We start from the raw sequence: 26,237 nt of genomic DNA, 5'->3' as shown, positions 1-26,237 counted from the left end.
CTAGTCAAAGAATTAAATTCGGCACCGGTTCACGCAATTGATCATAGATACCACGAATAATTCACACGCTCGCAAATAAATTGGTTCTAGCAATTTAGCAACCGCCAAACTACCAATCTCTCCTTAATTTTACGGTAGTCCAGAGACGCTCTTAAACTACTCCCTTGTAAAATAGATAACCCCAGAGACGTTCGAAAGATTTAATCTATTCACAATCTTAGGAATTAGAGAGACCTGATTCTAGTTAACAGATACACATGCGGGTTCATTTAAATTAGATTAACTATTCCTAGGACCCATATTAGACTGCTTGCGAGGCAATGAAATTGTGCCGTTTACCACTAATTTAAGACAATCAAGTGATACGCACTCTTGTCCTAATTGGCAGTATACTATTCAGACAATTGAACAACTGGCCACATTGATCCAATAAATTCAAACAATAATAGGCTATTAAAATAAGGAGTAATTAAATACTCACGAATGCAGAATTTAAAACAATTAAAAGATCTCACAATTGTCCGTGCATCGGGTCTTGATTATTCCTCAACTAGATAAAGGAACCTAACCTTGCTTCAGAACGATGATGCAATTGAAAGATTTAATGTAATTTAGTTGATTGAAAAGAAGTAAAAAGCGGTACAGCTGCTGGTTTCTGATTCACGTTAAGAAGGGAAGAAAAAGATCCAATGACCAAAGATGCCAGACCCTAGTTTATTGTTGTTCTATTTAAAGTGTTTGTGCCGCCATCGAATTTTGCCAATCGAGAGTTTGTTTCCCTAAAGGATAGTTTCCTTATTTTCCTCCTTGAATTGTTGCCAAAGGTATTCTCTGAACACGCAGCTTCAAAACACGTCTCCCAAGAATAGCGGCTGCTTGCAGGGATAAGTCTCGCGGTACGTCTTTTGGACGTAACTCTGCGGTCTCTGATGTGGGCACGCTCTGGAATGAATAGTCTTTTGGAATTTGGCCTCTTTTTATCACTTTTAACACCAATCGCCTGCAACTAACACAAATATCAATTATGAGTAGAAACCCATCACTTTGCATAATAAGTGGTCAAAATTGAGACCAAATACCATCAAATAAAATGCACAATTATCTCATTATCAAATCCCCCAACACCAAGACAATGCTTGTCCTCAAGCATTTCAAAGTTCAGAGATACAAGTACAGCTACACACACGTAGCAATCCAACATGCGAGCACAAGTGTCCTATCCTCCTAACAATGTCATCAAATTCAGAAATTGCAAGACTTAACCCTCTCTTATAGAATGGTATATGACTACTTATCACACCGATATGAAACACAAAGGGTCACTCTCACCACACAATAAAATGATGTTACCATATGTTTGCTAATATATCACATCGCCACCACCAAAATCAAATTTAATGTAAAAATCAAAGGGTTTTGATGCGGGTTGTAATGGGGCTCAAGCATGGGTTGGATCAAATAGGTAATTTAAGCTTGTTATGTCAAAGGAATACCACTGACCCGCTGCATGAATCCCAGTTTCCTTCTTCAATTCGATGATCTTTTCAAAGCATACCCATAAGTTTCCCAAGAAATTAGCAAGTGCAAACACAACCAAGGGGTTCACCCCACTATCTCAACATCACACATATTGATAATAGCACGTCGTAACTCTTTTTTTCCTTTTTTCTTTGTTTTCTTTTTTATTTTTTTATTTTTTTTCTTTTCTCCTCTTTTTTGTCTTTCTTGGTGTGCTCCTCTTCTTCTCTTTCTCCCCCTTCTTTCCTTTGTTTTCTTTTTGGTTTTTTCAAATACGCACAACTACATGGGAATATAGACACACTCGCTAACTTCAATCATCCTTTTTCATCACAATTTGAAATCGTCATGCACTGAAATCAAGGCATTCCTTTGACACGGGGTAAAAATGAAAAGGGTTCAAATACAATGGGTTTAAGGGTGACCAAATGAGCTATTAAATAAAGAAAAGATCTAGATCCAACCATGGTCAACTAGAGGAGATATAATTAGGGTCGGTCTTTAGAAAGTCCAAAATGGTTAACCTAAGTGCCCTTATCATTTTAATGCATCAAATTCAAGAATGTGGTCTTGATATGCATAACAAAGGAAGTTCTAGAACAATTAAATTATGTGTGGTATCACTCAATGAAAGAAAATAGAGTAGTTATCAATTCAATGCTCATTGGCTCAACAGCTCACAAAATGGTTACTAATCGCCAAGTCTTGCAAAATTCATCATTCAATTCCGTTATCAAGAAGACAAGACATTTAACCTACATAATGTCACTACTCATGCTTGTAGAGTAATTACAATCATCATCATAGCATCAAATTCTAGCAATTTTCAACTACTCCCCCTACACCTGAGGCCTACTTTGTCCTCAATGTAGCAAAAAAAAAAAAACAGAAACCAAGTAGAAAGGAGCTAGAATTGCCCTGAATGCTAAAAGGACGCCACGAAAGCACTATATGGGAAGAGGATGAGGCGGCTGAAATCCAACATGGGCAAAGAAGGCTGCTAGATTTTGTGTTGAATAGAAGAATGGAGTTGCAAGGCTGTGAGACGGTCATCCAGATGATCAACTTGTTCACCCAACCCGTGAAGGGCATCCGCTAAGGCGCGGAACTAAAAATTTCCAAGTACACCGGATGCAGAGGGGATGGACGTTGAGGGAGTGTGGGCAGCAATGGCGAGCAGCGGCGGCCTGGGCGGCGGTGCTTGGTGGCAGCGGATGGCCGTGGGTTGTGTTGCATCGCGTGGTAGCGACGGCGGTCCGTGGTTGAGAAGCGTTACCACACTTAAGAAGCGTAAGTCGGCTGCCCATTCTTTGTAACAGCACCCATTAAATTTTTCGTGAAACGTGGGCACGCCTTGGAAGTCACAATCTTCTGCATAACACCAATAAAGCACTGGGAATGAGACATAATAAAAATAATAATAATAGTAAATAAAAAAATATATAAAAATGAAAGATAGTAATAACGAAGAGTTTAGTCCTTAGGTTGCCTCCCAAGCAGCGCCTCTCTTTAATGTTTTTGGCTAGACATTGCCCTGTTTATTTACAGAGGATAAAATCTTGTGGCTCGTTTCAATACTTCATTCTCTATATAGTCCTGATAACCCTCGTAAATAGAGTAATTATTGAGCATACGAGGTACGGTTTTTCATGGATTTGTAGATGGCACCAAACAAGCAAGTAATGACCTTAATTCTTCACTCACTCCTCCATCACGAGCACGTATTGGTTCGAGATATTTTGCCATCATGACTCTTAATTTATTCCTGTCATGAAATTCAAAATCTTCTGGTATAATAAAGTCAATCTCACTAACAGGAATTAAAGAATAAGAGTCAGGAGAATATTGATTAATGAATGGAGGAGATGTCACCGCATTTGGAGATTGTTCACTGGATTCATTCATTTGAACAATTTGATATTGGGGTTCCATTTCTTGTACTTCAATTCTCTTTTCAATTGCATCTTTAGATTCTTCTTCTTGAGACTCTTGCAGTTCCATGTCATTTGTCAGGATAATTGTATTCTCATCTTCTTTAAGATCGATGTTGGTCTATAAGGGCAATTCTTCATAAATTGGAGAAATCAATTTGGTCATTGTAGATGCCAATTCACGCCTTCCATCTTCCATCCTTTTAATCATCCTTTGTGTCTCCTGTTGAAATTGATATATGTTAGTAGCTATTAATTCAACCATTTCTTCAAAAGACATACTTGACATGGATGATGGCTGTTGCTGTTGATATTGATGTTAAAAATCGATTGGCTCCGGCGTATAATTAAAGTTGGAGTTGTCCCACCATCCTTGATCATACCCGTTTGAATAAGGGTCATACCACATATGATATTAAGGTGAAAAATCTCCAAAAGTGTCGATTGGAGCACTCAGGCCATTTTGAAATGTGGGGTATATGTCGGTTGAATGATCTGAGGAAAAATAACTTCCACAATTTGCAACAGCCAATTGATCATTAGAAAAAACACGAGTCTCATAACCCATTTTAGAAATAAAATCCAGTTCATCACTAAAATACAGAAGATTAGCAGCCATAAACTAGTTAAAAAAAATAAGAGAAAAAATAGACATGAAAATAAGATGAAATAAAAAAAGAAACAAATTAATCAAGCACCAGGTCCCCGGCAACGGCGCCAAAATTTGGTGGCTGTCAAACTACTAAAAATAAAATTTATAATGAGGCCTACTCTCAAAACTGAATGAGTATAGTAGTGAGTAGGGTCGTCTCTTCAGAGAACTGGTAGATTTATTGTACACAGATAATTTGGGGGATTTTAGGAAGGAAAAAGAAATAAATTAAAAATGTAGGGGTACTGAATTGCTAATTAGCAGAAATGTAGTACCTAACGAATGTAATAAACAATTAATCAACACAACCTAGTCAAGGAAGTAATTTCGGCACCGGTTCACGCAATTGATCATAAATACCACGAATAATTTACACGCTCGCAAAAAATTGGTTCTAACAATTTAGCAACTACCAAACTACCAATCTCTCCTTAATTTTACGGTAGTCCAGAGACGCTTTTAAACTACTCTCTTGTAAAATAGATAACCCCAGAGACGCTCGAAGGATTTAATCTATCACAGCCTTAGGAATTAGAGAGACCCAATTCTAGTTAACAAACATACATACGGGTTCATTTAAATTAGATTAACTATTTCTACGACCCAAATTAGACTGCTTGCGAGGCAATGAAATTGTGTCGTTTACCACTAATTTAAGACAATCAAGTGATACGCACCCTTGTCCTAATTGGCAGTATACTATTCAGACAATTGAATAACTGACCACATTAATCCAATAAATCCAAACAATAATAGGCTATTAAAACAAGGAATAATTAAATACTCATGAATGCAGAATTTAAAACAATTGAAAGATCTCACAATTGTCCGTGCACCGGGCCTTGATTATTCCTCAATTAGATAAAGGAACCTAGCCTTGCCTCAAAACGATGATGCAATTGAAAGATTTAATGGAATTTAGTTGATTGAAAAGAAGTAAAAAGCAGTACAGCCGCTGGTCTTTGATTCATGTTAAGAAGGGAACTAGGAGGCATATACCGCGCGGTGCGCCGTGGTATACAAAGAGAAGATGCCCAGGCAAGCATATAATGAGGAAGGAAAAGTAATGGAGGAGGATATATTGGCTGAGGCTAATGGTTTTTTTTTTTTTTCACTAATACTATTTTTTTTTTGGTATATGGGTTACACAGGAGCACAAAATAAGTAGTAATATACAGTACTTTTAGGAAGATTGGAGCCGAACAGAACAAGATATACAATGGAAATACTTTTCGTAGAAAGAAGCTCTTTAAAATAGAGCAAGATACAGAACTATAATTTATTCTCAAAGGCTATCGAAGCATTTAGTAACCTAATATGGATTAAGTTAGATGAAGAGTGAAATTAAAATGCCATGGATACAGTTTTTCAATGCCTTTTTTGCTGAATATGATAACAGCAAAAGAGGTGGCCGCCATGGACAAGCATGACTTGCAAATGGTCTGGGATAAACATAAAATATGCCCCCTTAAACATATGGATTCATGGAACAAAAATGTTTGTTAGTAAATAATTTATGTACATAGCTAAACATAAATATACATGAATAAGTAGACGGCAAAATCGTTTCACAAAAATAGTACGAATATTGATTTAGATTTATAGAGAGGTATTGCTAGGATTTAAGGTTAATACTTTTTTAGTTAAAAATTGGTGAATTTTTCTCCTATCTTACTCTGTTGTTCGTTTAGCACGAGAATAAAGTTCAGCATTTTTCATGAAGTGCATAAGCATAGGATGTGATGATTTGAATATATCATACTTCATAAGAGAGAAAAAGTACTGTCGAGATATAGAACTACTTTGGTTGGAACTTGGGAAATTCTTCTTTTATCTCATTCCATTTCTTGTTTAACATGAAAATCAAGTTTACTATCTTTCATGAAGTGTATAAATATATAGTGTGACCACAAGTATATATTATGCTTCACAGACAAAAGGGAAATATTAAGCTAAATTTGAAGGCATTTTCATTATATATATAGCAACATTGATCCAATTGTGACTATAGCAGCTTGAAAAAAAAAAGGTGATTGAATTCTCATATTAGTTGACTATGAGTTAACCGAGTTGAATAATGAAATTAAAATGCTATGGGTACAGTTTTTGAATTTCCCTTCAGTTGAATTGGATAACAATAAAAGAATTTTAAAATTGTGAAATATAAAGGAATATCTCGCTGGCACAAAGAGTTCTAAGATTATTGAACTATTTTGAGATCTTTCCGTAATTCATGGATGGTGGCATAATCCCTTACAGTCATTTCTCTCCTACTAATAAACTGGAAAATATCGTGATTCATGAATTTCCTCTGTTGCTTTGTATTTGTAGGACTGGGAGATTGTAGCAGCTTCAGAAAAGCTGGCGGAGTGCCAAGAAACTATCTTAAACTGGGAGATTGTAGGAATGAGAAGTAGTTAAAGGCATTGGTTTCACCCATAAAGGCATCTCTTTTTGTTAAGGCCTTTTTTGATAAACTATCCTGTTGTTGTCATCATGACAACTTCTGAGAAGAATACTCGCCAGCGGTCATCTCTTCTAAATAAAATGCTAGCTGAAGACAAATATGAGACCAAGGATCTCAAGCCTCCTAAAACCAAGAAAATTATTCTAGAGGGTAATTGCTATTCCACCTTTGGCCCGAATTGGACAATCGAACGTCCAGAGAAAGTGGCAAGGTGAAATGGTGATAATTATTCAAAGGATAAGCTGAGATTGGTTCTTTGGCTATCGTTCCCAGTAAGAAAAGGGGAAGTGGAGGATTGCTAAAGAAGCTGTGAACTAATGCTAAAACTGAAGTGCGGAATCCAGTAACAGTGAAAATTGGTTTAATTTTTTTTGGCTAGAATACTACAGTGTGATTTGTGCCTTGCATATCTATGTGAGAGAGATGGTGGATGCCTCTTTGTTTCTTCTATTGTATATAAATTCAAAAGAATACATTTCAATTGAATTAGAATTAAATTTTTTTATTATACCAAGAATACAACAATTTTGAGAGGAGGAATAATCTAGATCATCTATGTTCAACACATAGAACTTACAAGGATAGAGCATTCATCGAAAAGAGCATTCAAATCTTAAGTTGGTCATTGGAGAGAGAGAGAGAGAGAGAGAGAGAGAGAGAGAATGCTCTCTATAAGCGGTTTTAGGATTTTTGCAGAACGCAGAGCTAAAGGCCTGCTTGTGCAGGTGATTGGGAAGGCACAGAAACTTGGTCTTGAATTCAATTGAATGTTATAATCAACGTCATAACATAATCCAAATTATCATCTTCAGAGGTAATTCCAGAATTGTAGGCGGCAACAGATTACAAAATTGGAAATGTACATGAAAGCAAGATAAGCATATGCCAAAATCAACTTCAATTCAATTTCTGTATAGCACAAATTTGGCAATTTCATGGAGCCCAGCTTCCTAATAACATTCAGCAATCCGCTCCAAATTGTCATCCCAGGTGCTTTCCACAGAAGCCAAATCCAACAAGAAAGCTGCTTCATCCAAAGCAACCTGTAAACAACAGAAGGTGTAAACACACTGAAGCACACGCTACCAAAAGGTGAAAGAGATATGTGAACTAAAACAACACAATGCAGATAACAAAGCAAATGAAGGGAAGTACAATATATGCAATCTTAAAGGTAATGAATATGACAATAACAATGTAAAGCAACATACTGTCCCCAATTGAGGATGCGTAACATCTTAAGACTTACATTCTTGGCTAGAAGCCATATCCTGTGCTTCTGTACTTGTATCACAGGTATCTCCATCCTGAGGATGCTACAAATTGAGATCAAACAATCTAAGAAGAACATCTCAACTAAGAAGATCTGAATTAGTTTACCCAGTTGGGGCAGTAGGCCATCGCAGCAAAGTAGTTACAGAACCTATACACAACAAGCAATATGTAAAGATAGAATATTCGTCTCAAATCAATATTATTTTTTTTTGACTTTTTAACTCAAACACAAGCCTTATTCACACCTGAGGTGTTTTCTGACAGGTACAGCAGGAGGAATCAAACCTCGCTTGGCCCCAAGAGAGATTAATGACTCGCCTGCTACCAGTCAATATGCCAACCTGAAAAGATAAGAACTTTTTACTGAGTAAAAAAGGAAGAATTTTAGGCGCAGTTGTATAATTCAGTAGAAATTGCAAAGCAAGGCTAGCTTGTCAATCACAAATTAATTACTAAAATAGATAAAAACAAAGAAAAAAGAAAAATAACAATTTATCAAGAATTGTAACTGAGCACCACAGGCAACAACATGAAACTCGTCACGCAAGTCTTTACACAAGGGAGTATCATGCAACTAAACAAATAACAGAAACAACATAAGAAGATTCAGGGGAAGAATCGCCAGACGAATCGAAAACAAGGATATTAGAAAAACAATTGACTCACTACAACTTATTAGTCTAATTAAGTGCTGTCTTGAGATGTCAATGTTTGTATGTCTGGAATAAGTAGAAGAATAGAATATCTAAAAATCGCTATTTGACGTGAGAGAAAGAGATCATCATCAAGTATTTCAAAATGATTGCCTGCGGTGTCCAATCTTCATGGGAATTTAAACAGAATAGATTATCTTTTTTTTTTGACAAGTATATAAATATAGTCTACCAAACAGTGACAGGGAACACTATAGCCTAATAATATGCTTAGGTTGCAAAACAAGGCGTACTCATAAACTGACAACCTATGTTGCATTTTCTCCACCAAATAACCAGAGAGATATTTAGAGAAAAAACACGCTTGCAAAAGAAAAAATGACAGGGAGAACGAGGGATGACAGGGCATACTATTTCCAATTGGGAGAGAGCTTCTTGCTTTCTTGATGGTAGAGAGTAATCTCATGTGCAAGTTCTCCTAGCCCAAAAAAATCCCTATGTTATTATAAAAGCTTTAACAACAAGAATAGAAATGCAACAATGAAGATGATGTTGGTTTTTTCCCCAACAAGTAACAATTTTAAACTATGCCATACCCCGAGTCACACGAAACACCATTCTGAGTGTTGTCGTTCCCCTCTGTGCTAACTTGCAGATGTAATCTTCAACCTATCCAATATACACTTAATTAAAAAAAAGAAAAATAGAACACTATGAAATGCATGCCTGTACATCTAGAAAAGTAGTAAAATAATGAAATTCAACTAACATCTTGGAAGGACATGTGTGGAAATGCTCTTATTAGATACTATAATCACCGGGAAAAAAAAAAGAAACCAGTCTCTGCTTCAGAAATGAATTAAAATGAGCATGAATGATAGCAATTATTTGTTAGCCTGTGACTCTGTGAGATATATAGAGACAACAGACCTGCAATTGTGCACCCATAAACCTTGTCAAGTCTTGAACCTAGCCAAGTCAAGTTCTTTAGTAACAAAGTGACTTGGCACCAATTAATTTGACGCCAGCATCAAATGTCTGCAAATTGTGAATGCCAGGTTTCAATCTACCAAAAAGAAGTAAAGGATAATGATTAAAACAAGCATTTCAAAAAGGCTTAAAAAAAAACTTGATTAGCTTGATGACCACCCTTGAAAGAAGGTAATAAGCCATGATGAATATTAATAACAGCTTTCCATAACTTTTTAAGAAGTTTCCAGAAAGAACCTGTAGAAATCAACTGAAGTTTTGAAATACAGCCATTGCAATGTGTAATTGAATAATGCTACTCTGGTATGTCAAAGCACAAGCGCATGACAACCAAAAAAACATTAGAAGCAGCAAATGCAGTGATTCCAATGTTCTACTCTGTTGTTTTAACGTAAAAGACATTTGAACTGAAGATCAAAATGGTAGATGACATGAAGAAACAAAAAAATATTCTAGAATTCTAAATGTCAATCAACCAAGTCTTTGAAAGATGCTGGGAAGATATCTCACTCTATTGACCTTATGATTGTAAACCCAAAATCATTTAGATGAACACCAACAGCAATCATTACGATATCTGCCATTGAAGAATAACCATATCTGCCATTGAAGAATAAATCACAAAAGGGACCATAACTCTTAACATCTGGCCTAAATCTACTTCACAGTACCTCAAACATAAGCCAGATAATCCGGAAAAGAATAAGAAGAAAGGACAAAACCAACTTATTAACTTGCCATAGAAAAATGTACCAAGAAACAAAGTGCAAGGCAGTGCAATAGACCTTCTAGAGTAAAACACATTCTTGTCCTCGGGCACAAAAACATCAGCATTGAGAATGTTTCCACCTATTGAAGCAATACATTCTGATAGCTTTGCAACTATTCCCAACTCATCCTGCAATTTTCACACACCGAAAACAAAATCAAAGAATTAAAAATTCCATCTTTATACCTCATTTGGCCTAATCCAACTAAAAAATGAAAAACCATTTCAATGTCATTAATGATACCGTTACTCACTGGGCAATGGAAGACATGAATACCATGGCTGATGGAGGAAGAGGTAGATTCATCAAGAGACTCCATTTTGAAGGGCCTCTATAGATCATTAAGAATAAATATTTTTTATCAACATTAATGGTTTGGAAATATGCATGAATTTCCATGCAAGATCCTATATAAGTATAGATTACCAAGTTGTAAACTGAAATAGATAGGAAAGATAGTCCACAGACAAGAAGAACGACAGTAGATCTAATAGATCAGTCCACATGACACATACCTAGAATAAGTCCAGCTCCTGCCCTGTAGCTCGACAAACATGAATCCCAAGAACGTGTAATCCTAAAGAGTAGAACCCAGTAGCATCTAGTAGATACAAAAGCTGATAAGCAAAAGACAATCCTGCAAAGAAGGAACTCCCAAATGGATTTGGCTGTGAGTTAGGTGGCTGTCTTGGCATCCCAGGCTGTCCAACATTATCGCACATTTCTGTAAAATCCCAAGATTAAGAATATGTTAAACAGAGAAGAAACACTTGAACGATATCAAAGTCATGGAATACCTTTTTGGCTAAAAAAAAAGGAAACTTAAATTGACAAACCAAGAGGGGCAGCCATGTGTAAAATGCATATGTATTGGTACATACTGGTATATAAGAGTTGGAAACTACCTTCCCCCCAAAAAAAAAACAAAAAAAAAAGGTAACTTCTATTGTACAAAAGGTAACCTAGTCATTTCACCATTGCGACAAAGATTCTCATTTTGTAATTTTCCTCCTTTTTTCCCCTTGGCACTTGAACTTGACCTTCTCATTCTTTTTCTAGAAATTCTGCCAAACAGAAGCATGTCATGGGGGGAGAGGGTGAAAATTTTCTTTTTTTTTTGGCATCATTAACTACAAAACTGCAAGGTGTTCCATTAAACGCTGTCATTCTTCATTTTACAGATCCACTAAATTTAACACCCTTTGAAAATTGTAAACAGCATCAAGTAGGCAAATCAAAAGGCAAAAGCAAACAGTAAAACATTTAGATTCAAATAGAAGTGTGCAGTCAAGAAACCTAATTGTTTAATTGCTCTATCACATAACAGTTATTTTGATGTTACCTAAATTTCCAAATTCTTGTCTGTTTAATCTGAACGTATAGTTGCACCTACATTACTGAGCACTACCAAAAGCAAAGGATATCATTAAAAATGAGGAAAAAAAATAAAACTACACTACTTACCTGTAAAGCATTTAAATATTCACCAAGATGAAGAAAGGTTCCCTAACGACTTTCAGAATCTAGATATTCAAATCCTCAACTCTTTCCACAATTTTCACATTTTTTTGAAACATTTTTCATAGTGTGATAAAGATTTCAATCATATATCAGAATAATTGTCACCTTAATTCACCAGATTCAGGACTGAATCAATCAACAAATAAACTGCCAGGAAATTTTTTCCTTTCTCCAGAAACCGTGTGTAGGACAAAGACAGGGTAACTACTTCCTAGAAGAATTAAGCGTGAATCACAAATTAGAGGAGACCGTTCGGAAACACAATTAAAATCGAAATTCAAAATTCTCCCAAGCAAAATCAAGCTGCTAATAAACATGATCCAAACTCAAAACCATAACAAGTCTCTAGATGTAAAAACATCGATTAATTAAAAAAAAAGATAGCAATATTACCAGTTGGCATGAGACAGAGAAAAAGGAGCGAGTAGAGTATATAGATCTGCAATCAAAAGTGCTGTAGGAAAATAGCTTGGATTTGGAGTACGGCGGAGGATTCCAAAGAAAAAGAGATCACTATGGAGGACTGGTTTTGCGGCAGGAGGAGCGGCTGCCCTGCTGGTGGTGCTGGGTGGACATGGAGCGAGTTGGCCGAGATTTGAGAGCGATTAATCAGGCAAAAAAGGAATGAAAGGGGGAAAGAAATATCAAAGAATGAGAAGGAAAGAAAGATAAGAGATGACGGCGATTTGGAGAGGAAGAGGAAGAAGGAATGAGAGGTCAGAAATCTGTTGAAAAGAAGAGGAGAAGATGAAAAGCGGCGCCTCAAAGCTTGAGCGTGATTTAGGGTTAGAAGAGGCCTAAAAAAAATAGGGCGAATCACATGCTTGTCACATGAGAGACGACGAAAACCATTCCAGGTCATAAGAGGCCTTCGGCTCTTATTCTATATATGTTGATGAATGGACCCGCCAGGTGCGTTTCATCACTAGTGTCATTTCAAAATTACTTTCAGGCCCAGGCACCCAACATCGATGTTAATGAGTGGAAAATTATTAAAGGGGTGTTTGGGGGGGGGGGGTTGGAAAATTAAAATTTTAAAAATCATTTTAACTAAACAAAATCAAACGAAAGAAGATTTAAATTAATTCAATAATAAGCAAACTCTAACTAAGGACAAAACTCCGGTAGTGGTTCGTACAACCGCTCATTAATGCAATAATAATCTCATTTATTTGTTTTTAAACATGTAATAATTACCAAATATGCGATCATAATATGCGAAATAAAAAGATAATTAAAAAATATATTTACAAAAAACGTAAAAAATTTTCTACCAAAAATCATAATTCCTAAATTTGCTAATTACAAAAACTCGACTTGATTGGGTTGGAGGTGTAGGGGTTCAAGTGCACTAGTTGATCAAATATATTATTTCATACACAAATGAGTGTCATGCGTAGCATATCACTTTTAAGATAAATGATATTCCTCCGTGAATTTCATTAGTTGAATGCATGGAACTTTCTAATTTCTCATGTCTAGAGGGCATATAAGAAAAAACTTAAATGGCCACGTAATTCCAAATACGATTACTTGCAAAATCTCATCAATGCAAACCTATCGAGTGGGCCCAAGCAAAACGACCCAGTCAATCCCAAAGCCCGACCTGGGCATGATAGCGTTCGATTGAGGGACTTAAAAGCTGATGCACGATTTCAGAGTAGCCATCCACCAAAATGAAAAGTTTGTGTGCGCTTTACGGACCGTCATTCGTCGCCCACTAATAATTGGACCCGTTCATTAGCCCAAGTTTCCTCCACCAATTGTGGCCATGGAACGATTGGAGAAAGCTCTCAGCCCGAGATACCCAAAAGAAAGGCCCGGCCCCCAAATAAGCGGCTCCGATCCAACCTACGGTTTTATTAGACATTCTCTAGTGTGGGATAATCCTCATATATTTTCAAAATTAAATAGTTAATGATCCATCTCATAAGTCAAGATCGTCTTGCAAAAACATTTTAAACTAAACTTGATTGGATATCGTATCAGGATACGTTATTACAATTTTCACCACTAGGAGTCGAGGACCTTGTCCTCTATCCACCTGTCATCACAAATCAGTAGCGTGTAAATAAATAATTTTAATTGAGACAAAAACACTAATAGAATTCTCTTCACTGTCAAATTTAGGATTTAATTCCGTGTCTTACCGTTGAGGGTGAAAATTGAAAAGGATACGAGGAGGGGTGAAAAAAAAGGGTATGTGTCGATTCTTTGATGAGGATAAAATAGTGTGTTTCACTATTTTGGTTAACCAATTGTTGGTACATGCTAATTATATATCTTGAACATGTTTTACTGATACAAAAAATTTAGATAAGTGAATTGGCAAATCATGATGGCGGTAATCTAATCGAGAGGCGTGAAATCCTTGGAATACATTGTAAATGAGATGATAGGCTTCAGTGACTTGCAAACCTCCACAACTGGATACAATTACTAATTTTCCTATTCACTTTAATTTATTTATAATGAAGTGGACACGAAAAGGACATGCCGGCGGCACAGCGAGGAGCATTAACTGTTAAAAGTTTGGACAAAAAGTATCAGTGTTTGAGACGAAAGGAATCTAGTAGGCATGGACTTCTAAAATAACCGGTCCTGATTGAATAATGCAGTGTAAAGAGCAATATAACCGATATAGATACAATTATATAACAACAGATACAGCTTCTTGCAATTAAGCTTCTTCTCAATAAACACAATTTTCCAATTTAAGATTTCATTTAATACTATTTAGTTTGGCTTCATTCATGTTCAACCACGTCAAGCCCCTCCAAAAAAGAAAGGAAAAATCCCTTTCATCCTCGACAATTTCCTATAAGTGGTGCATCATTTATTTTGCCACTTCCTCCCAATAGGAGAGACCAACCGACGATGAAGATGATGATGATGGAAGTTAAGGTTCTATCTAGGAAACTCATTCAACCATCAACTCCTACTCCCCATGACCTTAGAAACTTCCGTATAGCTTTCACTGATGAAATGTCTCCAACAGCGAACGTCCCACTGATTCTCTACTATGTCAACAACAGCAGCAAAGCTGACGACAAGACTAGGATCAAACAGTTGCTGGAGACCTCGTTAGCTCAGGTATTACCCCAGTTCTACCCTCTAGCAGGAAGGTACGTCGAGGAAAGTCGCCTCATTGATTGTAGAGATCAAGGTGTTCATTATGCAGAAGCACAGGTCCTGAACTGCCATCTGCATCAACTTCTTGGACCGGAGATGAAACCTGAGCAGCTCAACGATCTCCTTCCGTGCCCGCTTTACGCCGCTGATGGAGTCACGGATCCACTGTTGTCAATTCAGGTTAGCACGTTTGAATGTGGTGGTATGGCGATCGGCGTGTGCATTTCCCACAGGATTGCAGATGCAGCCACCCTGGGCACATTTCTCTGTGCCTGGGCTGATGCATGCAGTCTAGAAGAAGGCAGGGAAAACGTCTGCCCTGTTTTCAATTCCTCCCATTACTTCCCTGGAAGAAACTTGCCTAAGCTTGAGCTTCGAATCCCACAAACCAATGGCCAGGATGTCCCTAAGATATTGACGAGGAGGTTTGTGTTTGATGGAAGGGCGATAAGCAAAATTCGGTCCAAAGTCTTGATGAACTGCGAAAATGGCACAACCAAGCATCAGTATACAAGAGTGCAATTGGTTTCCGGCCTCTTTATAAGGGCTCTTCTTGGACTTGATCGAGCAAAATATGGACGTTCAAGAGCTTCACTCATTACGCATACAGTAAATTTGAGGAACAAAACTTCTCCACCTATTCCAAAACATTCTTGTGGGAACTTCTGTACTTTCGCGGTAGCCAATTGCGCCGCGGAGCAAGCCAAAAGCCCAGGGCTTCAAGACACTGTAAATCTTGTTGGGGATGCAGTCAGGAAAACCGCAGCAGATTGCGCGAGAATTCTCAACTCTGGGGAGGATGGAAACATGGTGATCATCGATTCCTTTAAACATGTCACTGAAATTATATGCAACAGTGGTGGAGATCTGAATGTTATTATGTTTACTAGCTGGTGCCGGTTTCCACTCTACGAAGTTGATTTTGGGTGGGGAAAACCGATTTGGATAAGCCCTGCTAGCATACCTGCACCGAATTCTTGTGTGATGATGGACACCAAAGATGGCGATGGCATCGAAGCATGGTTGAGTTTGGACGAGAAAGATATGTATATGCTCCAACAGGATCACGACATCACAACTTTTACGGCCGCCTGAATGGGCTGAAAGTTTGCATTATTGCCACAATCGTACGCCCTTTTTTTTTTGTACTTTGGTTTCTATATTTCATGATTCATCAAGGATGAGGACATGACTACGTCCAAAACCTGATGTGTCAAACCAATGAATGAGTTGCTGATTAATTACTAAGAACTTTGATTAAATATTAGGGTACGTAGCTAAAATTGACGTTTGCTTTGATTGCTGCTACTATTAATTAAGTTGCACCGCCCTTTTTCTGGTCAAATATGCAAGTTGTAGAAAAAAATTTCAAAGTCTTTGTTTTTCTTGTTTTTTGGTTACAGAAGATTACTATAAACCACAATGGGGTCACATAATCAACAAATTAACCACAAATGGTTGAAATTACAATTCAATAATATTACAAATAAACCTAAATAATAGGAAAAGAGACTAGATCACATATACTAAGACTTGGAGCCTCTAATATTCCCTTTCATGATGAATTAATTGAGTTAGACAACTTGAATCCAAGATTCTTTAATTTACTCTTAAAAAGGCTTCGAGAAGTAGAAAGTACAGTCAGTGCAAGTCTATATCCATGGACAGTTATGCAGAAAAACCTTTTCTACTTACAATATACAGTAAAAATGACATTGGACTTTAGGAGTTAGTGTAGTGCTGATTTAAGCGAAAATCTGAGAACGACCCATATCGCAGTAGGAGTGTGAATCGGAATCGAAGTCGGTAATTCGAAACTTTGAAATCGAAATTTTTTAAAATTTTGGCATCAGAATTTCCGACCGAATTTGATTTCAAATTCACCAACTTCGAATTCAATTTGGAATTCGGTAAATTTCGATTTCACCGAATTCAGGTATATAAAAATTAATATTATAATATAAATGTTTTATTACATATATATATATATATGAAAAATTACTTTGAAATCGAAATAAGAATTCCGAATCACCGAATTCAAGAATATAAAAATTATTATTATAATATAAATGTTATATTACATATATATATATATAATATTATATATGTATATATAAAATATTATATATGTTTTTATATATATATATATGAAAAACGAATTTGAAATCGAAATAAGTATTTCGAATTTCGATTTCGAATTGTGAATTGTGAATTTGAAATCAAAAATTCGAAATCAGAAATTCCGATTTGAAAAATTCTATTACCGAATTCAAACCAAATTCACATAATTAAAAATAGAAAAACCCAATTTCAGTTCCGAATTTTGAATTACCGATTTCAAAAATTCTAAATTCAATTCAGCCGATAAATCAGAATTTTTCGATTTTGTACACTTCTATATCGTAAGATATACAAAAAAAAAATTAGATTTACCCGATAAAAACATTAAAAAAATTAGGAAGATCTCCAAAGGATATTAAAAAAAAAAAGAACTACAAATATGCTCACCTATACATAAAACGTAGATAGATGAAGTTATTATGGTAAACATTGAATAGAAATAGTGTTGTTAAATGAAACGAGTAACTTGAAAGTTTGAATAAGTTTGAATAGGCTCTGCTTGATAATGCTCGAACTTGGTTCGTTAATTTCATTAAACGAGTCGAGTTCGATCTAAAAATTTATTCGATTAATTAACAAGTCAAGTCAACTCGAATAGTTTGTTATTCGATTAGCTCGTTTGACTTTGATAAGAAATGGCATATATGCTATTTCATAAAAATTGTCTGATTGAATAGTAGTATTTGTATGAATATCAACAAAATTGATAATGACAGTTGTTTGAGATTTCGAGCTCGACTCGTATGTAATGAAGGAGTCGAATTAGAGCTCAAGTTCAAGTCACAAGTCCCATTTGTCGAGTTGATTTCGAACACATTTCAAGACTTGTCCACTTAATCGACTGAGCTTTGAACCTGACTCGATAAAGGCACGAGTCGATTAACAGCACTGAATAGAAATAACTACTAACAAATCGTGCTTGGTTAATGCTTATGTATGGACTTATGTAGTACAATTAGTATTATATACAATTGGTACGATTGTTATATATTTTTTTTAATAATTTGACGTACACTCACACAATTTATTGTATTTTATGATTTGATGTACGTTTTGTATAACTTTTATTACACATTATAAAATATAATAAAATTACATAATTGGATACCAAATCATTAATATAATAAAACAACCACACCAATCACACCTATTGCTAACCCATATCTACCCCCAAACCCTTTATGTAGATGAGTGCAAACAGAATAAAATAATTTAAAACCACCAATACCTAATAAGCCATGGTTGGTTAAGTGTAGAAATTCTCTTTGAACATAACTTGTAAGGAAAAATTTGGGCCCATATTTTAAAGGCCAGAGTCAGAAGGGTAGTAATACCTCGGCCCTCTTTTGGGTTCCCTTCATTGAAGGGTATTGCATCTTTGGGCTAGTTCCGTCCATGGGCTACAAATGTTGCTAGTAGAACAGTTCTGCTCACCCAGAAACTAGAATACCATAATAAAGAAGAAAATTTGTGCGGAAAGAAACAGACAGGGAGTGAAGGTTAAAGAATCAAAATATCAAAAGATGGGAGACGAGAAGGTGAAGAATGAAGCAATGGAGATAATGGGACTATTTCAAGTGCTCCCTCGCCTTATCGTCTTCGATCTTGATTACACCATCTGGCCTTTCTACTGGTTAACCATTTTTTATTATTTCCTCTATTTTTCTTGAGAATTCTGTCAATTGTTTGTTGCTTGTGATTCTTGGATTAAACCATCACTTTTTCCCGTTTCTGTTTCTTTGGTGAATCCCATCTAAGTTTGTACCTGGATTTTGAAACTTTGGGTTTTGCTGGATGGTCAATATATGACTGTTTCGAGGAATGCAAATGTAATTCATCCTTTCTTGGCTTTAGTTAACCGAATCAGATGTTATGGTCCTTACGGAGTTCCCGTTTTGTACTTTCTGTCAATCTAATGTACTTGGACAGCATAAGAGCTCATAAATAAATGCAGATTACCCACTAAAGTATATTTGTCATGTTTAGTGAAACTTGGCTTATTTTTAAGGGCTAATCAGTGTTTATGATAAAATGTGGTCACTAGACAACTTATCACGCTTTTTATCTATGGTTTACGTTATGATTCATTAGCGATGAGGCTCAGTACTGGTGATTTCGTACGGATGATCCAAAACGGTTTTGGACAATAAGTTTGTATCTATCTGCACATCCACTAAATTATGTGATCTTTCAGGGAATTTTTCTTTCCAAATATAGTTATGCTATGTCTCGTGTCACAATACTGGAGAAAAGTGGACAATTTCTGCTGATCATGTCCTTTTCTGTCTGTTTGAGTGTTTATTTTTCTCCTTGGAAACTCTTATTTGTTTATTTTCCAGTGAGTGTCGCTCCAAACGTGAAATGCCATCGCTCTACCCTCATGCCAGAGGCATATTATATGCACTCAAGGACAAGGGCGTTGATGTTGCTGTTGCCTCGAGATCACCAACAGCAGATATAGCAAACACATATCTTGACAAATTGGGGATAAAGTCAATGTTTGTTGCTAAGGTGATCCAGTATAGAAGTAATTTATGTATTATTTTATTTTATTTCATTGCTACTGCTGACTTGAGGTCATCAATTTGATAGTCTTCACAAGTATAAGAGTACGCAATGAAATCTTGTCTTGATAGTGGATGTCACGGAGAAACAGGAACGCATGACATGAGTGAAGTGGCAACATTTCCTAACTTCTTGAATTGGTTAGAAGTCTAGGCAGTGATGTTGCAGCCCCTAATTAGAGTTCTGGAGTAAATAATTGGAACTCCTTTTATTAAATTAGTGTTGGGCAAGCATCTGATTGTATTTTCTTGCATCTATGAATGTTCTTTCTGTTATTTTGGTAAGCAATCCCTATGAACCTTTAGAATTTTTACATTGTCATACTTTCCTGTGATTGCAGTATCCAAACTGTGATCTTTTGTAGCACCGATAGGTTACTAAAGTCGAATTTTGTGAAAATCTTTCATCAACTACAAACTTCTTTCGTGCACCATATTTGTGCGTGGAAGGTGCTATTCAGAAGTCTGGTTTAAGGGTGTGTCAACTTGATATTTGCACATGCCTATTTCATTGTGGGGATTCATTTAACAACTGAATTTTGCTTACTAATATACGGAGTTAACCAAAATGAGAAAAAAAAAAGGTGATGTTTTATTTTCTTGATTTATGGCCTTCAAGTGCCTGGTTACACGTAAACAAAATTTTGATATTCATTGATATGGTGGTTTTGCATCATTGTAGGGAGCCCCCCCCCCCCCCCCGGGGGGGAGGAGGGGAAGGGGGGTGTAGATGTTGTCACCAAGAGCTGTTGTCTTACATTTGCTTACATCAATCGACTCTAACCCTTTGATAAGTTGTGACCTGAGTAGTTACTAAAACCGAGTGCAAACTCTCTGTGTTGCAAAACAGTTCTTAGATGTTTTGCAAAGTTTTAGATAGGATACCATGTATACAGTGACTTATCACTATATTGCTTGTTTTTGGCTGCAACACTGAATACTTGTCATATTCCAGGAAATATTTTCCAGTTGGACTCATAAAACAGATCATTTTCAGAGAATAAACCAGAGGACTGGTGTGCCCTATAATGCAATGCTCTTTTTTGATGATGAAGATCGGAATATAGAAACGGTACCGTCTCCTTCCTGGTCCTGGTAGTTTGATTTGATTATCGAACTTATTGTCTGTGATTATGGTACCTGTGGTTCCTTGCTGAGTGAATGCATACCTCAGTTTTGAGCAATATTGAGAAACTGAGTTTTCTTATCCTGCAAATCCAGTAATTTGAAGATTTTATATTTCAGGTGTCAAAAATGGGCGTGACAAGCATATTGGTGCGCAATGGGGTAAACCTTGCTGCTTTGAGAGAAGGACTTTCAAAGTTTTCTCAAAATTTAGCTAAAATTGATAGGAACAAGCAAAAGTGGCTGAAATTTTCGCAAAAACCAGGTTCATCAGAAAGGGACAAGGAATGATTTCATTTTTGTTGGGAAGTATGATATTCCTAGTCGTTTAATTGGGAGAAGATCATATTGGTTTCTATGCTCGTGGAGCGCATGGACATGACATATTGTTGTAATGACACTTCATAATAGTGGACACATACTTCTGTAGCAACCCTTATTTATGGATGTAAGAGTTTCGTTTTTCGGTTCATGAGTTGAGCTTGTCTAATTAGTTTCCTTGGGCAAGATGGCTATTCTCCTATCCTTTTCTTCAAGCAGTCAATGCAAGAGAATTTGTGGCGCATTGGACTTTTTCCGTACATGATAGCTCAAGTTGGTCAATCCTGCATACAATTGTCTACAATTTCGACTAAATGGTAGAGAAAAGAAAGAAATGGAACATCATCTCCAATTGTCCCAAGTAAATTATAAATGTTATTGACTTGCATAAGTTGTTGGATCTAATGATATTTACTTGCCTAGGATAGTGATGATACATGCTGTGAAAGAAGGGACGCTGTCCCTTTGGGGACGTCCGATAAAAAAGAAAGAAGAGACTCTAGTTTATTAGCCAAGAAGCCTTACCATTAAACTTTGAAGAGTCACAATGGAATTCGCCAAGCTTTCAAAATCAGCAGCGTAGGTTGATACGTGCTCGTGAGGAAAGCCATCAGTTGTAGAAAAAAGGAAATATAATTATAGTTCCCTAACTGCCCTGGGGGTGATCTGAATATTGGAGTCATTACCCTTAAAAGAGTTTTTTTTTTTTCTTCCTAAAAGTTGATGTTTTACAATTTATCCCTTGTTAAATAGTAGTTCTGACAGCTGTTTTCTTATATAAAAGTAATTTAAAAAATTGAGCAAAAATTCACATACCTTGAAACATGAGTTTACAAAATTTTCGTCGAAGTACTGGAGCAATCAACAAAGATTCGAAATAATATCTTGCACCAGTACGGAAACAATCCAAAGTGGAAAGGTCCCTTTGTATGCATACAGGCTACAGCCCCAACACGAAACTGACCAGCAGGGGTGGATTGGCGAGTTGTCTCAGGTGCAAGTGAAATGCAAACGTTAGACTTAACTGTACAAATAGGCTACTTCAAGCTTCACTACAGTGTACACCTAAGAAAATGTGTGGTCCAACTCAAAAGAATAAAACCAGAAAAGAATTTATGATTATGGTCTCTGATTCCCAGTATCAAAAGCTTCCATTCTAGGTCGAGCAGCAGAATGCTCCTGAGCTGCCAGACTCTGCACTTAAAGTCTTCTCAAGCCCTATCTTCAACAAGCAACGCCTCAAGTTCCTCTCTACGACGTTCCAACTCCTACAATAAGCGTTAAAAAAGAAAAAGAAAAGAAAAAGCATGAAAAGACTACGTCAAGGATTTGAGTTGACACTATATAAATTTCTCAAATTCTGAAAACAATGTTTAACAACTTGCAAATATTTTCCCAAACCTAACAAATCCACTAAATGTCTTTCACAGCAAATATCTTACAATACACAATGAAGGTAAAAACGGCCTTAATGGCATGCAATTCTTTTTGATTCGTTGTCAGCTTGCAAATTTAATCATTTTAAATGGGTCAACTAGCATGTTTTCTTCAACGTGCATGCAGTGGTTTATTTGCAAATTCACCAAGCTTCAAACTAACTTATTTAATGCATTCTACTGCCGAGCAGCTCATTTGTGTTGTGTCAAAAATGGCCACCCGTGCACCCGATGGTATGCAAACTATTCAATGTGATACATTTTACCTCTAAATCCTTAACAGCTTGATCCCTAGAAACTTCTTTCTTCTGACGAGCACGTTTTAATGCACCAATGCATAGTATGCCCTGAAAGTTGACAAGATGAAGTATCACAATTACATCTTAGATTAGAAATCAAAGAATATTCGAATTGCAGATGGGGATAGTCAATAAGGACAGATTCTCTCTCTTGTAAAAGTAAACTCCTGGAAATTAGGTGAATTACATTCTCTTAGACTAGAGAGTTCAAAGAATTAATGACAGGTTTATCCTTCTCCATAGCAGATATTGTGCTTATATTACTTACTGATACAATATAAATCAGCCCACAGGATAGAAGCAGGTAACATGCTATCTTCTGAAGAAGCACAAGCTCTTGTCTTTCACCAGAATATTCTGGGAAAGCTCTTGTCATCACAGCAACACTGAAACAAACTAGAAGATATTAATAAAAGAAACATGTTTAACAAAAACGAGTTGATTATAACATCCACAGCTTCTCTAACAACTGCTGAAATTATTGCAAAGAGGGTTCAGCCTGTGGTTCTCTTACTTATACCAAATGGTACAAACTCATCCTTAGCCAGTTAGTTTAGGGGTGGCAAAGAGACGGGCTGACAAAGATTCTTGAGTGATCCAAAAGCAAGGTAGAAATTGGCATTTTATGGTACGAGCAAATGGTTTTGGACAAGAATTGGACTGGTCTTATTAAGTGCTTCTGTTGGACACTCAACATCAACACTTGCACAAGTGTTCCGAAAAATGGTTCTACACTTCCCTTAAAAGGTATAACAACATATAGCGGTAGGATATCCTGCAACCAAGTTTCTCATACTTCACAGATGGTTATTGACCAAACAGAAAACCTTACTCTGATAGTTGCAACACAAAGATACTGCAAGACCGGGATGGGAAATCGTTGAGAAAACCATATTTTGCAGATTTAATACCATTTTAACATTGAAACTAGAGGTTAAAATGTCAAATGCTTTACAACTTTTAGGTGGCAACAAGAGATCTTTACGGGATCAATAGATTGACAAGACGTTACATATGCTACACCTATTAATCATTCACTTCCATTACAAATTTGAGACTTTGAAATGCTTCCAAATTAACCACACAAGAATATGGAAGCGAAACATTCAACAAACAATATATGGTTCTACCAACATTAACTGAAAATCTCAGGAATTTGAGATAGGAAGCCTAATCCCAACCATTTCTGCAATTTAGGTCCTTAATAAGTTTGTGAAACAATAAGAAATCTTAAGTAGCTATACTACTTGGCAAGGTCCCTTAAACCTTTTTCAATAAACGACTATACCTGTCAATTAATAATTTTCACACAGCTGATGAAAGCAACATTTCATCCATGTAAAATCACACAGAATAAGAGAATTTGAGTATACTAAGCCCATATTTTGAAAGCAATGCATCATTTATTTCGCGTGAATCAATCCTCAGACTTACAAGATCTGCAGCATACCCCTGCCAGCCCAATACTCCAAGACCTGAGTTAAGTTGGTGAAGACTGTTAGACAAATCAAGCTGTTTTAAAAACAAATATTGAAAATGCTGAGCATGGTAATACCAGCAAAACGTATCATCAATTTATTCCTTTCACAAAATGTTGTGAAAACTAGTTCAGTTTCTTTTTCTTCTTAATTGTAACGTGGCTTAGCATAGTACATAGAAAGGCCGTGAACAAATCATTCACATCCTTTTTAATGGCCTTAAGAATTCAGTATATGAAGCATCAACAAGGCAATAATTCTTGACAGGCAGCACAAGTAGCAATGGATGATAAATTCAGAATCAGTAAGACCAAAGTTAAAGCATTTAGACGGACCTTATGCTGCCTGTAGGATGGATCAAAATCCAAGGCATTTCTGATATCATGTTAAACCGTTAAACCATGAGGTCATTTTTATCCAAAACCAATTGACTGTGAGCGAAGAAGCATCCTATTCAATACCTTATTAGCAATTTTTACAAACTCTCAAGGATACAAATAAGTCCTTCAAGAAGGACTACCATAATATTTTTCCCTTTATCTCTCATAACACGATTATAATTTACGATCAAGTATTTACCACACAAAAATATGACAATGATACAGCTTTTGAAACGACATAGTATTACAAGAGCACATACACAGAACTGCAAATTCTAGTACAAGAGAAACTGAACACTTTAGGACAACGAAATTTCGTCATAGTTAATCGGAAAAAAAAAAGAAAATAAAAATAAACATTGAACCTTCCAAAACTTGAAAATGAATCCCCATTCCATCTCAGCTAACACTGCAAAAATCGCAATTACGACAGCGTAGCACCTGAATATTCCATCAAATACCTACAAGAGAAAAAAAATTCCCGCCAAAATAACCAGAGAGTCCTCATTTTGCCAATTTTAGGAACATTGCCCATATAATTCAATAAACAATACGTAATACAATATTCTGTACTACTATTAACCCACTCACCCACCCCCCCCCGGTCGCCCCGCCCCCCCCCCCCCCCCCAAAAAAAAAAAGAAAAAATGATATAGAGATTGAAATTACGTCTGATCCGTTCTTGAAGGATCGGATGGCTGAGAGGATGTTGACGGCAATGCAAAGTAAAGCAGCTAAGGCTGTAATGAAACTGAAGCATCTACAGACCACTAAGAAGGGGTCGGTTCCGGCCCGGACTGTCCGGGTTGCAGAGGAGGTTGATGAGCTCCCGCTGTTACTGCCTCTGCGTGGCACAGGATGCTCTCCCTCGTGGACGTTCGTCGCCATTGATTTTCACTTCCTTCAGGCTTCAGCTCAGCATAATCTTCACTAGCTCAAACAACAATAGAAGAAAATTAATTATTTGGCTTTAAATTTAGGGATTCCCTCTTCCTTTTTTGTTTTTTAATGTTACATTTTCCCTTTTTTGTTTCTTTAACAGGCTTTGTTTAGGTATGTTTTCTGTAGGAGGTTCTTTCCCCTACCGGTCAAGGAAACCGTGGGCCGTGGCGGGCAGTTGCCAGTTAGTTGAGGACCTGTTTGGATTACTATTTTATGAAGTTTTAGAAAAGAGGTACCGTAGCGATTTGTAATTTGATCCACAGAAAAGTAAAAAAAATTTGAAAAAAAATTACTTTCTAATTAAACATGCACGTGTCTCAATTTTCACAGTTTTCAAGCTTTTATTGCCAACTTATTGTTACAAAACAAAACTCAACTATGGTTACATTGGTAACAGATTCTAGAAATTATTTCGACGTTGGTGTCATTTCTCTAATGGATGTCTATCAGCACTCATTAAGTTTAAACGTTTGATTTTTTTAAAGATAAAATTAATTAGGGACAGTGTATAAAATGCAAGAGATAATAGTAATTATAAGTGTATATACACACACAATAAATTGGATGAAATTTAGGTGTGTAAACGGGCATCGAGTGAATTATTTCTATTGGGTTAGTAGGAGTAATTCTTTTGTTTTTTCGGAAAGAAAGCAATAGCCTTT

General features: G+C 36.4%; 4 protein-coding genes across 8 annotated transcripts; 2 read left to right on the top strand and 2 right to left on the bottom strand.

The window, feature by feature from the left end:
• Positions 1-7,487: 7,487 nt before the first annotated feature.
• Positions 7,488-12,549, bottom strand: LOC113763411 (formyltetrahydrofolate deformylase 2, mitochondrial-like). Of its 5 annotated transcripts, none has more exons than XM_027307217.1 (7): positions 12,171-12,549; positions 10,772-10,980; positions 10,510-10,587; positions 10,272-10,384; positions 10,006-10,086; positions 9,427-9,562; positions 7,488-7,611 (listed from the first exon to the last, which is right to left on the bottom strand). In XM_027307217.1, the coding sequence occupies exons 3-6, from the start codon at positions 10,573-10,575 to the stop codon at positions 9,484-9,486; spliced, it is 339 nt and encodes a 112-aa protein (XP_027163018.1). In that variant the 5' UTR covers positions 10,576-10,587; positions 10,772-10,980; positions 12,171-12,549; the 3' UTR covers positions 7,488-7,611; positions 9,427-9,483. The 5 variants fall into 5 exon arrangements, 3 of the variants coding, with proteins under 3 accessions (XP_027163018.1, XP_027163016.1, XP_027163019.1); XM_027307215.1 differs by lacking the exon at positions 7,488-7,611 and adding an exon at positions 9,097-9,165; XM_027307218.1 differs by lacking the exon at positions 7,488-7,611 and adding an exon at positions 9,097-9,165 and having other exon boundaries at positions 9,427-9,534.
• Positions 12,550-14,660: 2,111 nt separating this feature from the next.
• LOC113759236 (pelargonidin 3-O-(6-caffeoylglucoside) 5-O-(6-O-malonylglucoside) 4'''-malonyltransferase-like) lies at positions 14,661-16,004 on the top strand. The gene has a single exon (XM_027301803.1). It carries the CDS (start codon positions 14,661-14,663, stop codon positions 16,002-16,004), a length of 1,344 nt encoding a protein of 447 aa, XP_027157604.1.
• Positions 16,005-18,499: 2,495 nt separating this feature from the next.
• Positions 18,500-21,191, top strand: LOC113761939 (magnesium-dependent phosphatase 1-like). The gene is made up of 4 exons (XM_027305136.1): positions 18,500-18,663; positions 19,370-19,541; positions 20,550-20,666; positions 20,840-21,191. The coding sequence occupies exons 1-4, from the start codon at positions 18,554-18,556 to the stop codon at positions 21,008-21,010; spliced, it is 570 nt and encodes a 189-aa protein (XP_027160937.1). The 5' UTR covers positions 18,500-18,553; the 3' UTR covers positions 21,011-21,191.
• Positions 21,192-21,836: 645 nt separating this feature from the next.
• On the bottom strand, positions 21,837-25,736 carry LOC113761577. The gene is made up of 6 exons (XM_027304637.1): positions 25,303-25,736; positions 24,999-25,094; positions 24,210-24,250; positions 23,044-23,161; positions 22,743-22,823; positions 21,837-22,308 (listed from the first exon to the last, which is right to left on the bottom strand). The coding sequence occupies exons 1-6, from the start codon at positions 25,519-25,521 to the stop codon at positions 22,252-22,254; spliced, it is 612 nt and encodes a 203-aa protein (XP_027160438.1). The 5' UTR covers positions 25,522-25,736; the 3' UTR covers positions 21,837-22,251.
• Positions 25,737-26,237: the final 501 nt, after the last annotated feature.

The sequence above is a fragment of the Coffea eugenioides genome, chromosome 2 (genome assembly GCF_003713205.1).
Source record: "Coffea eugenioides isolate CCC68of chromosome 2, Ceug_1.0, whole genome shotgun sequence".
Classification (NCBI taxonomy): Eukaryota; Viridiplantae; Streptophyta; class Magnoliopsida; order Gentianales; family Rubiaceae; genus Coffea; species Coffea eugenioides.
Note: the sequence above shows the minus strand (reverse complement) of the source record. Positions and strands in the feature narration are given on the sequence as shown.

Excerpts from the sequence above, each read along its gene's own strand:
- LOC113763411 (XM_027307217.1), bottom strand. The coding sequence starts at position 10,575 with ATGGAGTCTCTTGATGAATCTACCTCTTCCTCCATCAGCCATGGTATT. Across the intron at positions 10,385-10,509 it reads TTCATGTCTTCCATTGCCCA|GATGAGTTGGGAATAGTTGC; the intron begins GTGAGTAACGGT and ends TGAAAATTGCAG. Across the intron at positions 9,563-10,005 it reads TTTGGGTTTACAATCATAAG|ATTGAAACCTGGCATTCACA; the intron begins GTCAATAGAGTG and ends TCTTTTTGGTAG.
- LOC113759236 (XM_027301803.1), top strand. The coding sequence starts at position 14,661 with ATGATGATGATGGAAGTTAAGGTTCTATCTAGGAAACTCATTCAACCA.
- LOC113761939 (XM_027305136.1), top strand. The coding sequence starts at position 18,554 with ATGGGAGACGAGAAGGTGAAGAATGAAGCAATGGAGATAATGGGACTA. Across the intron at positions 18,664-19,369 it reads ACCATCTGGCCTTTCTACTG|TGAGTGTCGCTCCAAACGTG; the intron begins GTTAACCATTTT and ends TTTATTTTCCAG. Across the intron at positions 19,542-20,549 it reads AGTCAATGTTTGTTGCTAAG|GAAATATTTTCCAGTTGGAC; the intron begins GTGATCCAGTAT and ends GTCATATTCCAG.
- LOC113761577 (XM_027304637.1), bottom strand. The coding sequence starts at position 25,521 with ATGGCGACGAACGTCCACGAGGGAGAGCATCCTGTGCCACGCAGAGGC. Across the intron at positions 22,824-23,043 it reads GGCTGATTTATATTGTATCA|GGCATACTATGCATTGGTGC; the intron begins GTAAGTAATATA and ends GTCAACTTTCAG. Across the intron at positions 22,309-22,742 it reads AAGCTGTTAAGGATTTAGAG|GAGTTGGAACGTCGTAGAGA; the intron begins GTAAAATGTATC and ends CGCTTATTGTAG.